Source organism: Saccopteryx leptura, chromosome 3, assembly GCF_036850995.1.
Source record: "Saccopteryx leptura isolate mSacLep1 chromosome 3, mSacLep1_pri_phased_curated, whole genome shotgun sequence".
NCBI lineage: Eukaryota > Metazoa > Chordata > Mammalia > Chiroptera > Emballonuridae > Saccopteryx > Saccopteryx leptura.
In genome coordinates, this window is record NC_089505.1 from 213,790,383 (window position 1) to 213,806,818 (window position 16,436).

The 16,436-nt window shown below is 38.6% G+C and overlaps 1 protein-coding gene across 3 annotated transcripts in view; it reads left to right on the forward strand.

Annotated features, from left to right (window-relative positions):
• The window catches only part of IL1R2 (interleukin 1 receptor type 2), a 63,714-nt gene that overhangs the window by 38,514 nt on the left and 8,764 nt on the right, over positions 1-16,436 (forward strand). For all 3 annotated transcript variants that reach the window (XM_066377484.1, XM_066377483.1, XM_066377485.1), the window contains exon 4: positions 12,667-12,847. In XM_066377484.1, the coding sequence (XP_066233581.1) occupies positions 12,667-12,847 (181 nt within the window). The remainder of the gene's footprint in view (positions 1-12,666; positions 12,848-16,436) is intronic.

Below are 16,436 nucleotides of genomic sequence, written 5' to 3' on the forward strand. Positions count from 1 at the left end.
TATATCTCCTTCGTACTTGAAGGATAGCTTTGATGGGTATAGTATTCTTGGCTGAAAGTTCCTCTCTTTCAGGGCTTTGAATATTGGGGTCCACTCTCTTCTAGCTTGTAGAGTTTCTGCTGAGAAGTCTGATGATAATCTAATAGGTCTTCCTTTATATGTTGTATTCTTCTTTTACCTGGCTGCCTTGAGAATTTTTTCTTTGTCATTGGTTTGTGTCATCTTCATTATGATGTGCCTTGGAGTGGGTTTGTTGGGGTTAAGAAAACTCGGTGTTCTGTTTGCTTCTTGAATTTGAGGCTTTAGTTCTTTCCACAGGCTTGGGAAGTTCTCATCTATTATTTGTTTAAGTATATTCTCCATTCCATTTTCTCTCTCTTCTCCCTCTGATATACCTATTATTCTTATGTTATTCTTTCTGATGGAGTCAGACAATTCCTGTAGGGTTTTCTCGTTTTTTATTATTTTTGAGTCTCTTTCTTCTTCTCTCTGTTGTGCCTCAAGTTGCTTGTCTTCTATTTCACTAATCCTATCTTCTATCTGGGCTGTTCTATTAGCTAAGCTTGTTATCTCGTTTTTCAGTTCGTGAATTGAGTTTTTCATTTCTGTTTGATTTGTTTTTATAGTTTCAATTTCCTTGGTAATATATTCTTTGTGATCGTTGAGTTGTTTCCTGATTTCCCTAAATTGCCTTTCTGTGTTTTCTTGTATATCTCTGAGTATTTTTAAGATTTCTATTTTAAATTCTCTGTCATTTGGCTCCAAGGCTTCCAGTATGCTAAATCTTTTCTCCATAGATTTTTCCACATCTATTTGTGTTACCTCTCTATCTTTTGTATCCATAATATTCGATTTCCTTTTTCTTATTGGCATCTGAAGGTGGTCTTGTTGATATTCTTAATTAAAATTAATAAAGAATAAAAAGGGAAAAAAAAGAAAAAAAAAAAAAGAAAAAGAAAAAACAAAAAACAAAAAACAAAAAAAACAAAAACAAAAAAAAACAAACAAACAAAAAAAAACACTCCACACACAAAAAAAGTAATGATTTATTATTTCCCCCTTTTTTCTTTCTTCTCCTTCCCTCCTCTCACCTCTTTAGGTAAATATCGTGATGACCTGTGAATTATATTATGCTAAATGGAACAAAAATTGCCTATAACGGAGGGCCTGATTTGGGGTGAAGAGTTCAAGGTGCAAAAAAGGGAGTAGGGACCTACTAAATGAAAGAAAAAAAAAAAAAAAAAAAAAAAAAGGAGGATATCTTAGACAAGCATCAAATGATTTGCTTGTAAGTGATGGTCGACTAAAAGATATAATGAGAGGGATAAGAGGGAAACAGAAAAAAGGAGAGAAAAAATAATATTTAAAGAAGAAAAAAATAAAAATAATAAGTAAAAATCTGTTGTATTAAGTGGAGTGAAGACTAAATACAATGGAGACTTTGGGTTGGTAGGAATGCTAGTGAGTTAAAAAGCAATGTAAAAAGTACCCAAAATGCCACAAAAACAAACAAATAAAGGAAAACCAAGAACAAAAGCAGAAAAGAAAAGAAAAGAAAAAAAAAAAAAGAGCAAACAACAAAAACAAAAAAAAACTTTAGTCCCAAATTAAATAATTTGTTCGTAATTGAGGATTAAATGAGAGCAAAAGTAAAAGGAGAAAAGAAGGAACGAATAGAAAGGAAAAAATAAGAAAAAGAGAGAAACAAAGGAAGAAAAAAAGGAAAGGGAAAAAAAACAAAAAGAAAACAAAAGGGGAGAGAGTGAGAGTTAAGGGTTTTGGAGTGTAACCCTAAGGGAGAGTAAGGATGAAGAAAAGAAATAAAATGTAACACTTATGGGTAGTGTAGTTCAAGAAAAGGGTAGCATAAGATGGGCAGAGAATAAAAGGACCGAGGTGGAGGAAATACAAATAAAGACAATAAGAAAGAAGAGAGAAACAACAACAACAAAGAATTAGTGGAACAAGTTATAAAGTCTGTGGATTTTTCTTGATTTTGAGAGGTTAACTTCTTCCTTTTTCTTTTCTCTCCCTCTTCCTGGTCGGTGACTCTGTACCCCAGGTTCTGCCCCTGTGTCACGCTTAGGTAGGGATTTGCAGTTGATGGGATTCTATGGCAATGTCATATAATTGGCTTTAGTCTCACTGGTAGTCAAGGCTTGTTGGCGTTTGTAGAGTCCAACAATGAGAGAGAGTTTGCTTTCCTGGAGTCTCTCCCCTAGTCTCCCCTTCCTGAATTAGCAGCCTGGTGATCCAGCTATGAGGCTGCCACTGCTTCTGTCTGGGGAGTAAGAGGCTCAAAGAGCTGGGAAATCCCCACTCTATCCTCACTCAGCGCAAGGCTCTGGGTAAGGCTCTGGCAGTCAGAGCCTCCAGCGTAATCAGGCGGGGCTGGGAGTCAATTGTTGTCAAGGTGACTGTTCAGCGCCTATCATTCAGTTGGACCACTCAACCCAGGCTTTCCACACTTGGTAGCCTGTTTTGGCTGGAAAGAAGATGCACTATTCGCTGCTTGCTATATAGATCTTAATATCTGCCAAGTCCCTCTTGTTAGGTATATCCCTGAATATGGAGGCTCTGTCAATCAGAAGTTGCCCCCGCCCCTTTAGCGAAAGGCACTGAAAAATATTATGCCTCTTGTCTTGGATTGCTGAACTGGGAGAGATCTTATCAATTAGAGCCCCGTGGGTGCGTAGATTTTGTGGGTTTAGCTAATTTCAGTGATTGGATCCGCAGCTGTGCTCCAGAGAGTATTTCAGGCTGCCTGCGCGCCCCTCCCCCAACGCTTGATTGTTAGCTCGAATGGCTGGGTGAGGTGCCCTGTCCACGGAGAGAATCTCCTGACTAGGAAAGACAGGTTTGGCGCCCCTCCTGGACTGCGTCACGGGGCGCGCGCGCGCACGGCTTCTCAGAACACGCCAGTGGTGGCCAGCACTCCCGGGGACGCGGGGCTCGCGCACGCAGCTTCTCAGAGCACGCCGGTGGTGGCCGCTACTCCCCGGGACGCGGCTCGGGGAGCGGGCGCGCGGCTTCTCAGAGCAAGCCGGTGGTTGCCGGCACTCCCCGGGACGCGGCCCGGGGTGCGCGATCGCGCGGCTTCCCAGAGCACACCGGTGGTGGCCGGCACTCCCCAGGATGCGGCTCGGGGCGCGAGCACGCGGCTTCTCAGAGCACGCCGGTGGTTGCTGGCACTCCCCGGGGCGCGCGGCCGCGCGGCTTCTCAGAGCACGCCGTTGGTTGCTGGCACTCCCCGGGACGCGGCTCGGGGCACGGGCGCGCGGCTTCTCAGAGCACTCTGGTGGTTGCTGGCACTCCCCGGGGCGCGCGGGCGCGCGGCTTCTCAGAGCACGCCGTTGGTTGCTGGCACTCCCCGGGACGCGGCTCGGGGCGCGGGCGCGCGGCTTCTCAGAGCACTCTGGTGGTTGCCGGCACTCCCTGGGACGTGGGTCGGGGCGCGCGCGCGGCTTCTCAGAGCACGCCGGTGGTTGCCGGCACTCCCTGGGACGTGGATGGGGCGCGCCTGCGGCTTCTCAGAGCACAGAGCACGCCGGTGGTTGCCGGCACTCCCTGGGACGCGGCTCGGGGCGCTGGGATGCGGCTCGGGGCGCGCACGCGAGGGGCTTTTCAGAGCACGCCGGTGGTTGCCGGCACTCCCCGGGACGCGGCGGGGGCAGCTGCACGTGTGGGTTGACTCACCCCAGGCGTATTCCCTCCTGGGCAACAGTCCCTCTGCTTTCAGTGTGGATGCTCCGAGGATAAATTTTTCTGCTTCTAGTTGACAAATTTGTTGAGATTTTGGGGAGATCTGTCGGATGCGCTGCTCACGGCGCCATTTCTGTGACGTTACTCGTCTCAGTTTTATATTCCATCTATGTGTGAAATCATATAGTTCTTAGCTTTTTCTTTTCCTTTCTTTTTTTTGTGACAGAGACAGAGAGAGGGACAGATAGGGACAAACAGACAGGAAGGGAGAGAGATGAGAAGCATCAATTCTTCATTGTGGCACCTTGGTTGTTCAGTGATTGCTTTCTCATATGTGCCTTGACCGGGGGGCTACAGCAGACTGTGTGACTCCTCACTCGAGTCAGCGACCTTGGGTCCAAGCTGGTGAGCCTTGCTTAAACCAGAAAAGCCCACGCTCAAGCTGGCGACCTCGGGGTTTCGAACCTGGGTCCTCTGCATTCCAGTCCAATGCTCTATCCACTGCACCACCGCCTTGTCAAGCAGTTTTTTCTGATTTACTTATTTCACTCAGTATAATGTTCTTGAGGTCCATCCATGTTGTTGTAAATGGCAATATGTCATCATTTCTTATGGATGAGTAGTATTCCATTATATATATGTACCATGTCTCTTTTATCCAATTCTCTATTGAGGGACACTTTGGTTGTTTCCATGCCTTGGCCACCATGAATAATACTGTGATGAACAAGGAGGTGCATGTGTCTTTATGTACCAATTGTTTTCAGATTTCTTGGGTAGATATTCAGTAGAGGGATTGTTGGGTCATATAGTAGTTCTATTCTTAATTCTTTGAGGAACCACCTTCTTTTATAATGATTGTACTAATTTGCATTCCCACCAGCAGTAAATAAGGTTGTTTTTTTTTCTCCACAGCCTCTCCAACACTTGTTATTACCTGTCTTGTTGATAATAGCCAACCTAACAGGTGTGAGGTAGTATCTCATTGTAGTTTTGATTTTCATTTCTCTAATAGCTAGTGAAAGCGAGCATCTTTTCATATATCTGTTGGCCATTTGTATGTCTTCTTGGGAGAAGTGTCTGTTCATGTCCTCTCCCAGTTTTTTAGTTGGGTTGTTTGCTTGTTTGTTGCTCAGCTTTGTGAGTTTCTGATATATTTTGGATATCAACCCCTTATTGGAGCTGTATTTTGTAAATATCACCTCCCATTTGGTTGGCTGCCTTTTTGTTTAATTGTCAGTTTCTTTTGCTGTGCAGAAGCTTTTTAGCTTGATGTAGTCCCATTCATTTAGGTTTGCCTTAACTTACCTTGCTTTTGGGGTCAAATTTACAAAAATATTCTCTATGACCAAGGTACATAAGTTTAATACCTATGTTTTTTTTTTTTCTTTTTTGAAAGAGACAGAGATACAGAGAAAGGAACAGACAGACAGAAAGGGAGAGAGATGAGAATCATCAATTCTTCGTGTGACACCTTAATTGTTCACTGATTGCTTTCTCATATGTGCCTTGACTGGGGGGACACAGTAGAGTGAGCAACCTCTTGCTCAAGCCAGTAACCGTGGGGTTATGTCTATGATCCCATGCTCATGCCAGCGATCCTATGATTTGTTCTATGTAATTTATTGTTTCAGATCTTATATTGAGGTCTTTGATCCATTTTGAATTAATTTTTGTGACTGGGGACAAGGTGTAGTCAAGTTTCATTCTTTTCCATGTGGTTTTCCAATTTTTCTAGTGCTATTTATTAAAGAGGCTTTCTTTTTTCAATGTGTGTTTTTGGTTCCTTTGTCAAAGATTATTTGTTCATATATATGTGGTTTTATTTCTGGGCTCTTGATTTGGTTCTATTGATCTGTATATCTGTTTTTCTGCCAATACCATGCTGTTTTGATTATCGTGGCTCTGTAGTATAATTTGAAGCCAGGTAGTATGATACTTCCAGTTTCATTTTTCCTCAGGATTAATTGGGCTATTTGTGGTATTTTATGGTTTCATACAAGTTTGGTGATATTTTGTTCTTTTTCTTTAAAAAATAACATTGGAATTTTAATGGTAATTGAATTAAATTTGTATATTGCTTTGGGTAATATGGCCATTTTAACTATGTTGATTTTTCCAATCCAGGAGCATGAAGTAACTTTCCATTTCTTTGTGTCTTTTTCAATTTCTTTCAATGGTGCTTTGTACTTTTCAGTATATAGGCCCTTCACATCCTTTATTGTTATTCTTAGGTATTTTATTTTATTTTTTAAAAATATAAAAGGAATTTTTTTCTTTTTAGTTCATTTTTTGAAGTTTCATTGTTGGCATATAGGAAATCTGTAGACTTTTGTATGTTGATTCTGTATCCTGCAACTTCACTGTATTGGTTTATGGTTTTTAACAGTTTTTCAGTGGAGCCTTTGGGGTTTTCTATATACATGATCATGTCATCTGCAAGAAGTGATACCTTTACTTCTTCTTTACCAATATGGATGCCTTTTATTTCTTTCTCTTACCTGATCAGTTTGGCTAAGACTTTCAATACAATGTTGAATAGGAGTGGAGAGAGTGGGAAACCTTGTCTTGTTCCTGATTTTAAAAGAAAAACCTTCAGTTTTTAACCACTTAGTATGATATTTGCTGATGGTTTGTCATAAATGGCCTTTATTATGTTGTGGTACTTTCCATCTATACCCATTTTGCTGAGTGTTTTAAACATAAATGGATGTTGAGAGAGTCATATGATTTTTGTCCTTTGTTTTGTTGATATAGTATATTACGTTGATCAAGTTACATATGTTGAACCATCCTTCTGCTTCTGGAATAAAGCCCACTTTATTGTGGTATATTATTTTTTAAATGTATTATTATATTTGCTAGTATTTTCCTGAGGATTTTTGCATCTGTATTCATTAGAAATATTGGTCTGTAATTTTCTTTTTTATGTTGTCCTTGTCAGATGTTGGTATCAGGGTGATGTTGGCCTCATAAAATGTGTTAGGGAGTATTGCTTTTTCTTCTATTTTTTGGAAGACTTTGAGGAGGATAGGTACCAAATCTTCTTTGAATGTTTGGTAGAATTCACTAGTGTAGCCATCTGGTCCTAGACTTTTATTTTTGGGGAAGTTTTCATAGTTGTTTCTATTTCCTTCCTTCTTATGGGTCTACTTAGGTTTTCTACTTTTTTGTGACTCATTTTAGGAAGATTGTATGTTCTAGGAACTTATCTATTCATTCCTTACAGATAGTTGAATGGTATATAATATTTTGTAGCATTGTTGTATGATCCTTTTTATATCTATGATGTCTTTGGTAATTTCCTCTGTTTAGGTCTTTGACACATTTTGTGTTTAATTTTGCACATGGCATTAGGTAATAGTCCAATTTCATTCTTTTGTATGTGACAATCCAGTTTTCCTAATGCCTTTGTTGGAAAGATTGTCTGTCTTTATTGAATATCCTTGGTCTATCTTGCTGTTTTGTGAAGGAGAAAGTCGTAGGTCTAATGTTGGAGATCTTAAAACGTTTCTGGCTTATATCTTCTGAAAGGCTTAAGGCCAACTATTGGCCAGATTGGAAAATGGGCCTCCCGGCCTTCTCTCTTTAGCTGTTGCCTATGTTCCCCCTCAAGGCTATACCTCCTTTTCTCACCAGGCAGCTTTAAAATATCTTCAGATTTCATAAATTTTATTTAAGGAGAAGTCATACCCATGAGTACTGACATTTGGAGAGGGAACTAAAGAAAGTGACATTCTTAGCTTTAAAAATGATTTGTGAATGGAGAATTTTAAACAATATCTGCCCATGTCCTAGATTCTTAGATGGGTTGTGTGTGTGTATGTGCATTGCATTCTGGTAACAACTCCTGCCTTGGAAGCAGGTGGATGTGTGGTTTTACAGTAGCTATAAATGCATAGTTATTTTTTTTTCCTTTCTAGTGCAAAATATCCTATTTTTTCCTAAGGAGCACTTCTAGGAAAACTTAAAAGTATGTTAGAGAAAGAATAAAACTTGGAGTCAGAATGACATGGATGTCAATCTGAACTCTCTCATTTTCTATTTAGTAGGACTTAGGTCTGATTACTTGACAATTATGAACCTCAGTTTTATCTTCTTTAAAAAGTGGAGGGTTCTGTAAAATCACAGCCTGAGAAGCATCTCATAAAAGAAGCATTATAGCAGGTGGTCAGTAGATGCATTGAAATGCCCTTCTTTCCCCAAAGGCAATATTTATTGACTACTGAAGAGATAATATGCAAAAATCAGGGAGACATAGTCTGAGTCATGTCTGTCTTAAAGGTTGTTTTCATGCTTTACTGAAAAATTGTACCTAATATCCTTATTTTATTTTCTGTTCTTCTATAAAAAATGAAGATCTGGAATTGAGGACAATGGGTCAAGGTTTCTGAACATGCATAGTTTACGCAGCTGATCTCTAAACCTCTCTGCAGTCTAAGATTGGGGCTCCAAAAGACTGAGAATCACAAGCAGTTGCCAGAATAACCTTTAGTATTTACAGTGAGAAGGCCTGAAATTGCCTTTCCTATGATTTCTTTTTTCTGGTGAGAGGAGGGAAGATAGAGAGACAGACTTCTACATGCACCTCAATCAGGATCCACCCAGCCACCCCCATCTGGGGTTGATGCTCTGCCCACCTGGGGCTATGGTCACAACCGAGCTAATGCCTGAGGTAGAGGCTCCATGGAATCATGCTCAGGGCCCGGGGCCAATGTGCTCAAATTAACTGAACCAAGCTCAAGGAGGGGGGGTGGAGAGAGAGAGAGAGAGAGAGAGAGAGAGAGATAAGAGGGAGGGGAAATAAGCAGATGCTCACTTCTCCTGTGTGCCCTGACCAGGAATCAAACCCAAGACTTTCACATGCTGGGTCAATGCTCTACCACTGAGCCAACCGGCCAGGACCTCCCTATGATTTTTATAATCTTGTGATTTAGAACCCATATGGCCTTTCTGTCAATCAGGGTGGGGAAGATTATGCTGCTCAATCAAATAGCCTTCAAATCTCAATGGCTTCCAACAACAAAAGCCTATTTATCACGCATGCAACAAGCTTAGGGCAGTTTGCAGACACTCAGGGTCCCAAACTGAAGGAGCTGTTGTAATACCCAGTGTTGATCACTCTACCAAAAGAAAACATGTTCCTCTCTCCTGCCTAATAAAACTTTGTTGTAGAAGTGACACATGTACAACTCATTAATCAGAGTCATAAAACTGTACCCTCCCACAATGATGTCAGGATATGTAAGCCCCCTGTGTGCTCAGGTAGGGAGAACGGGATCTATCTAGTGAATAATGCTAATGACTACCACTCTTTTGCTGTGGGAATACTGCACTACATGGGGAATGTGAGTGGTGATCAAATTACTTCACTGCCTCTCTTTCTAATGGGTTGTTTTTGTGGAATATCTTGCTCAGGGGAAATGACCAGATCAATAAAGTGCACAGGTTTGTAAATCTCAATATAATAAGACCAGTAAGCTAGGTTTCCTGAGATATTGTCCTAATTTAAGGCTTTCTCAGGGCCTTACTGGGTTTCCAACATGGATTTGACCTCTTAGTAGCTACACAACCTTAGGAAATTACTTAATTTCTGTATATGTAATTTCCCTTATTTAAAAATAATATAATAGTATTTTTTAACTCACAGTGCTGGAGAATAAAGGATGCATAGCACTGAGGGCAGGCAGGAGCTGCTGGAGAGACTACCTTCAGATTGGCACTCTTTAGATTTGCCCTTGTTTGCATTTTCTCAACTTGCATTTTTCTTTTTTCTTTTTTTTAAAAATAATTTTATTTTTTTAATGGGATGACATCAATAAATCAGGATACATATATTCAAAGATAACAAGTCCAGGTTATCTTGTCATTCAATTATGTTGCATACCCATCACCCAAAGTCAGATTGTCCTCTGTCACCTTCTATCTAGTTTTCTTTGTGCCCTCCCCCTCCCCCTTTCCCTCTCCCTCTCCCTCCTCCCCCTGTAACCACCACACTCTTATCAATGTCTCTTAGTTTCACTTTTATGTCTCACCTATGTATGGAATAATGCAGTTCCTGGTTTTTTCTGATTTACTTATTTCGCTTCGTATCATGTTATCCAGATCCCACCATTTTGCTGTAAATGTTCCAATGTCATCATTTCTTATGGCTGAGTAGTATTCCATAGTGTATATGTGCCACATCTTCTTTATCCAGTCATCTATTGATGGGCTTTTTGGTTGTTTCCATGTCTTGGCCACTGTGAACAATGCTGCAATGAACATGGGGCTGCATGTGTCTTTACGTATCAATGTTTCTGAGTTTTGGGGGTATATACCCAGTAGAGGGATTGCTGGGTCATAAGGTAGTTCTATTTTCAGTTTTTTGAGGAACCACCATACTTTCTTCCATAATGGTTGTACTACTTTACATTCCCACCAACAGTGTATGAGGGTACCTTTTTCTCCACAGCCTCTCCAACATTTGCTATTACCTGTCTTGTTAATAATAGCTAATCTAACAGGTGTGAGGTGGTATCTCATTGCAGTTTTGATTTGCATTTCTCTAATAACTAATGAAGATGAGCATCTTTTAATATATCTGTTGGCCATTTGTATTTCTTCCTGGGAGAAGTGTCTGTTCATGTCCTCTTCCCTTTTTTTTATTGGATTGTTTGTTTGTTTGTTGTTGAGTTTTATGAGTTCTTTGTATATTTTGGATATTAGGCCAACTTGCATTTTTCAATGTGATGGTTAACTTTTTGTATTTCTTTGTGCGTAAAATGTTTGTCAATCCTTTTTCCTGTTTCTTAACCAGATATGAATATAGGTCTTGGCTTATATATTGGAATTCTTTTTACTTTCAGGTAGTGAGCTTTTATCACATATTTCTTTCATATATTTTTTTACATTCTGTCTCTTTTTTTGATACAGATTGTTTCCCATTTTGCTGTGCAATACATCCTCTCCCCACCCCGCCACCCACACTTTCTCACTTTCTCTGATAATGTCTCATTTTCCCTTCGGTAGCTAGAAACTCAGTGAGATAATTCTATTTTTAAGTTTTTCTCTTTAAAAATTTAAGTTTATTTAAAAAAAGATTTTATTTATTGATTTTAGAGAGAGAATAGAGAAAAATTGGGGGGTGGGGTGAGGAGTAAGAAGCACCAACTCATAGTAGTTGCTTCTCCTATGTGCCTTGACTAGGCAAGCCCAAGGTTTTGAACCAGTGACCTTAGCATTCCAGGTTGATACTTTATCCACTGCGCCACCACAGATCAGGCTAAAAATTAGTGGGGGTTTTTTGTTTTTTAAATTAATTTTAATGGGGTGACATTGATAAATCAGGGTACATATGTTCAGAGAAAACATCTCTAGGTTATTTTGACATTCGATTATGCTACATTCCCATCACCCAAAGTCCAATTGTCTTCTGTCACCTTCTAACTGGTTTTCTTTGTGCCCCTCCCCTCCCCAACCCCCTCTCTCTCCTTCTCCTCATACCCCATAACCCCCACATTCTTGTCCATGTCTCTGAGTCTCATTTTTATGTCCCACTTATGTATGGAATCATATAGTTCTTAGTTTTTTCTGATTTACTTATATCGCTCAGTATAATGTTATCAAGGTCCATCCATGTTGTTGTAAATGATCTGATGTCATCATATCTTATGGCTGAGTAGTATTCCATAGTATACATGTACCAAAGCTTTTTAATCCACTCGTCCACTGACGGATACTTGTGCTGTTTCCAGATCTTTGTTATTGTGAACAATGCTGCCATAAACATGGGGGTGCATTTCTCCTTTTGAAATAGTGCTATGGTGTTCTTGGGGTATATTCCTAAAAGTGCTATAGCTGGGTCAAAAGGCAGTTTGATTTTTAATTTTTTGAGGAATCTCCATACTGTTTTCCACAGTGGCTGCACCAGCCTGCATTCCCACCAGCAGTGCGGGAGGGTTCCCTTTTCTCCACATCCTCTCCAGCACTTATTCTGTGTGGTTTTGTTGATGAGCGCAATTCTGATTGGTGTGAAGTGATATCTCATTGTGGTTTTAATTTGAATTTCTCTAATGATTAGTGATGTTGAACATTTTTTTCATATGCCTATTGGCCATCTGTATGTCCTCTTTGGAGAAGTGTCTATTCATTTGTTTTTCCCATTTTTTGATTAGATTGTTTGTCTTCCTGGTATTGAGTTTTACGATTCTTTATAAATTTTGGTTATTAACCCCTTATCAGATGTATTGTTAAATATGTTCTCCCATTGAGTAGTTTGTCGTTCAAAAATTAGTTTTAATTAATATCATTTGTCCTTCCTTCCATGTCTAGAAATCATTTGCCTATATTGCTTCTCTAGTTCTTGTGTCTTGATAAGACTGTGACATTAAGATTATAGTTAGCCTAACCAAAAAAAAATAATAATAAAAAAAAAATAAAATCCAAACAATCTTATCAAGTTAATTCTCCCCATGCAGTATTGTAAAAATCTTTTATAGATTTTATAATAAGTTTTCTGAAATTAGATTTTCGTTAGTAAATAATTCTCCATAGAAGTAAGGGGAATTTTCTTTACATGGAGACCATTTCTCTTAGGAATAATTTCTTCATGTGAATGTGATTCCTGGGATAAAGAAGTAAATGCATTTGCTTAAAGAGCCCAGAACCTGGAAGGGTTAGGCTCCTCTGAAGAGGACTTGGGGATTTCCTTGTGGTCCTTGCTGGTGCTGAAATCAAGCTTGTGGAGGATCCTTGGGGAAAAACACAAAGTATATTACCATTTTCATATGACATTTATAATGTGGTTCTTTCTTTGTCTCTCAAGAATTCAAAAGGATCAGGGACAGAAGTCTTGTCATACTAATCAAGAAAACACAGAATGCAGAATGTAATGGCACTGGGAATATTGTTGTAAATTTTATTTAGCTTTACTTTTATTTTGCCTTACCATTTATTATCTCTTTTTTCCCACTTTTAAATCAGAAATGCCTCTTACTGTGATGAAATGTCCATCGAGCTCAAAGTTTTTGAGAAGACAGAAGCTTCCCTGCCTGTCATCTCATACCCGCAAATTCTCACCCTTTCAACCTCTGGGTCATTAGTGTGTCCTGACCTGAGTGATTTCATCCTTAACAAAACTGACTTCAAGATTCAATGGTACAAGGTAAATCTTTAAAAATTGGCATTTTATTAAAATGTGTTTTATCAGTTATAGAAAAAATATAAAATACTCTGAAGAGAATAAATTCACTTTTAGATTTCTGTTTTTTTAAGCCAGTTAATTAAAAAATAGCCATGATTAATATATTTTATTAATCTTTATGTGGATTGGGAAGGATCTTCAGAATAGTGATTTGAGAATATGAAGTTAATCCAGAGTAAATAACAGCTGAGGAAGATAGCTTTTCACTCTATTTGTCTATTAATATTTAGAGAACAACTGTTGATTTACTTAACAACTTAATACACGTATTAACTTTGGATTAAAGGAGTTAAATAGAAATTCAATTTCTTTTCTTGCCTGATTGAACAAACACTATCATCAGATCATGTAGATAGACCAGGTGTAGGCAAATCACAGCCCAGGGCCACATTGAGCTACTACTACCTGTTTCTTCCAAGCTAAGGCTAATTTTCATTTTTAAAAATGGTTTAAAAAATTAAAAGAAGAATACTATTTTATGTTATATGAAATTATATAAAACTCAAATTTCAGTGTTCATAAATAAAGTGATATTAGGACTCAGCCTCACTCATTTCCCTTCATGCTTTCACATTGTAGGAGCAGAGCTGGTAGTTTGGACAAGAGCCATGTGGACTCTGGGCCTAAAATGCTTACTACTTGTTTCCACACAGAAAAAATTAGCTGATATAGACCATAGATTCGTATTTGGAAGTATAGTTTTTTGTTTTTTTTTAGTATAGTTATTTTATTTTATTTTATTTTTATATTTTTCTTAAGTGAGAAGCAGGGAGGCAGAGAGACAGACTCCCGCATGCACCAAACTGGGATCTACCAGGCAAGCCCACTAGGGTGTGATGCTCTGCCTAGCTGGGGCTGTTGCTCCATTGCAACTGGAGCCATTTTAGTGCCTGAGGTGTGGAAGCCATTGTGCCATCCTCAGCACCCCAGGCCAACTTGTTTCGATGGAGCCATGGCTGCGGGAGAAGAAGAGAGACATTGAGAGAAAGGAGAGGGGGAGGGTGGAGAAGCAGATGGGCACCTCTCATGTGTGCCTTGGCTGGAAATCGAACCCAAGACATCCACACACCGGGCTGATGCTCTACCACTGAGCCAACTGGCCAAGGCCTACGTTATTTTTTAAATTATTGCTAGAAATTAATCATAATCCAGAATTAAGCCCATTTAAAAAAACGTATATGGAAATAGACAACTCTATGAACTGACATGTTTACTGAAGCTTGTTTATAATAATATAATAGAAACAAGAAAATGTTCATCATTAAGGATTAAACTAATTTACTCTCATGGGAACAGGGGAATATCACATAACTATTTACAAAGTTAAGATAATTTTATATGCCTTAACAGGAGAAAAATACAATATTGTTATAGTTAAAAGGTCTTAAGTGGTATATGTCATATTTCTTAATTATGTAAAAATATGGCTTAATATATTTAAAAATATACACAATAAAAGATGTTTTGAGGATAAAGAAGAATTCACTTTATATTTTTTATAAGTCAGTATTACATAATTTTTAAAATCTTGTATTTCTTTGCTAATCATCAAAAGCATTAAAAGTATTTCCACAGTGTAAAATAAAAAGAAGTGAGGAACTTCTTTTCATTTAAGAACTACATGTGTCACATATGTGCCCATCACCAGTCAAATAAGATGATGTATTATAGGGATATATACTTGCAACCTATAGGACCTTATGAACCAATGTCACCCCCAATAAATTTAATAAAAAAAGAAAAAATAGAAATACATGTGTTATTCTTCAATCTTTACTAAATCTATACAAACTTAATTTTCTAGTATAATCTCAATCAACATTAGCTATAATTTTGTCATAATTATTAATATGGACCTTTTCAGAAAAAAAGTAGACCCTAGCATATTAGTTCAGTCAGAATGTCATCCCGAAACACCAAGGTTGCAGGTTTGATCCTCGGTCAGGGCACATACAGGAGACCACCGCTGAATACACAACTAAGTGAAACAACAAATGAATTCTTCTCTCTCTCTTTCCCTTCCTCTCTCTGTCTCTCTAAAATCAACCAATCAATTAAAAAAGAAAAACAGAATAGGTTAACCAGTTGACTGGTATTACAACTTCAAGATGTAAATAGGATATCAATGAATGTTGGAAACTTTTACATGATTTTCTGAATGTAGAAGAAAATAGCCAGCCCTATGAAATGGCCAGTCCAATAAATGAAAGAATTCTTTTTTTTTTTGAATGAATTCTTTCTTGGTTTAAGAAGAATATAAATAGGACAAGTAAGAAATTATATTTGAAGTCAAAAGACCACAAGCTCTGGAGTTCTCCAGTTTGGGTTTAAAACCCTGTTTTTTTTTTTTTTGTTTTGTTTTTTTTTCCCCATTTAGCTGTTGTGTAGCCTTGGCCAAGTTATTTCATCTCTTGAGTCTACTTCCTCTGTGAAATGGCAACAAGTCATCCCTGCTGCTTGGGATTGTTTGAAACGTTAAATGGAGTACTGTGCAGAAGCACCTAGTACAAGGCTTGATGTATAGATTGAGCTCAATAAATATGGGTGGACAGGACATCATGGTGGTGCTTATTAATATTTGTTTCTTTCCTAAGAGTGCTGATCATTACTGAGCATGTATTGTGCTCAGTCCTATTCTAAACTCAATGAAGTAGTGGCTGTTAATATCCTTATTTGAGGAAACAGATATACAAATGTAAGAAACTTGCTCAAGGTCACACAGCAGATAGATGGTGAAGTCACAACTCTAACCTAGGCGGTTCTACACAACACTGCCCTGCAGGGCAGCCCTGGTGGCTCACAGGCCTTGAAGAACTATGGTGCTGGGCCTTATTTGCCTTTTTTTTCATATTTGACCACTCATATTAGGAACCCCCCCCCCATTTTAATTAAATATATTGAAAAGTAATATTTTATAAGTCATATGGCAAACAAACTTTCAGTTATGTCTGTATTCCCTTTTAGAGTAAGAATCTGAAATTACTCAAGGTTACATTTGACTATTACAAGATTTCAAGCATTATGGTTTTGAAAGAGCTTCTTTCTGAGAACTATTTGTTTTTGTTAAGATGTTTTTTAAAAGCCCATTCAGCTTCTCCTTTGTTATTGGAGGCCTTGGCCTTGAGGATTGTATTTTGAAGAACCCACACTATCTTTTGTCCATATGAAAAGTGTGGCCTCATTTCTCACATTTAGTTTCTTCTTACAATTTTTTTTCTCCATCTCTACTGACTCTTAAAATTGAAATAATTTTTAAAGTAATTAAAGTAATTTTAGAATAATTAAATTATCTCTTCTAAACATTGATTTGCAAGTCACTATGACTATATAATAGTACTTTCCCTGAGATCTATAGGCAGCTGTTAGGCCATAAGTATATTTGCATTTTAAATGGTCTACTTTGTTGGCTCTGGCCAGTTGGCTCAGCAGTACAGCATTGGCCTGGTGTATGGAAGTCTGGGGTTTGATTCCCAGTTAGGGCACACAGGAGAAGCACCCATCTGCTTCTCCACCCTTCCCCTCTCCTTTCTCTCTATCTCTCTTTACCCCT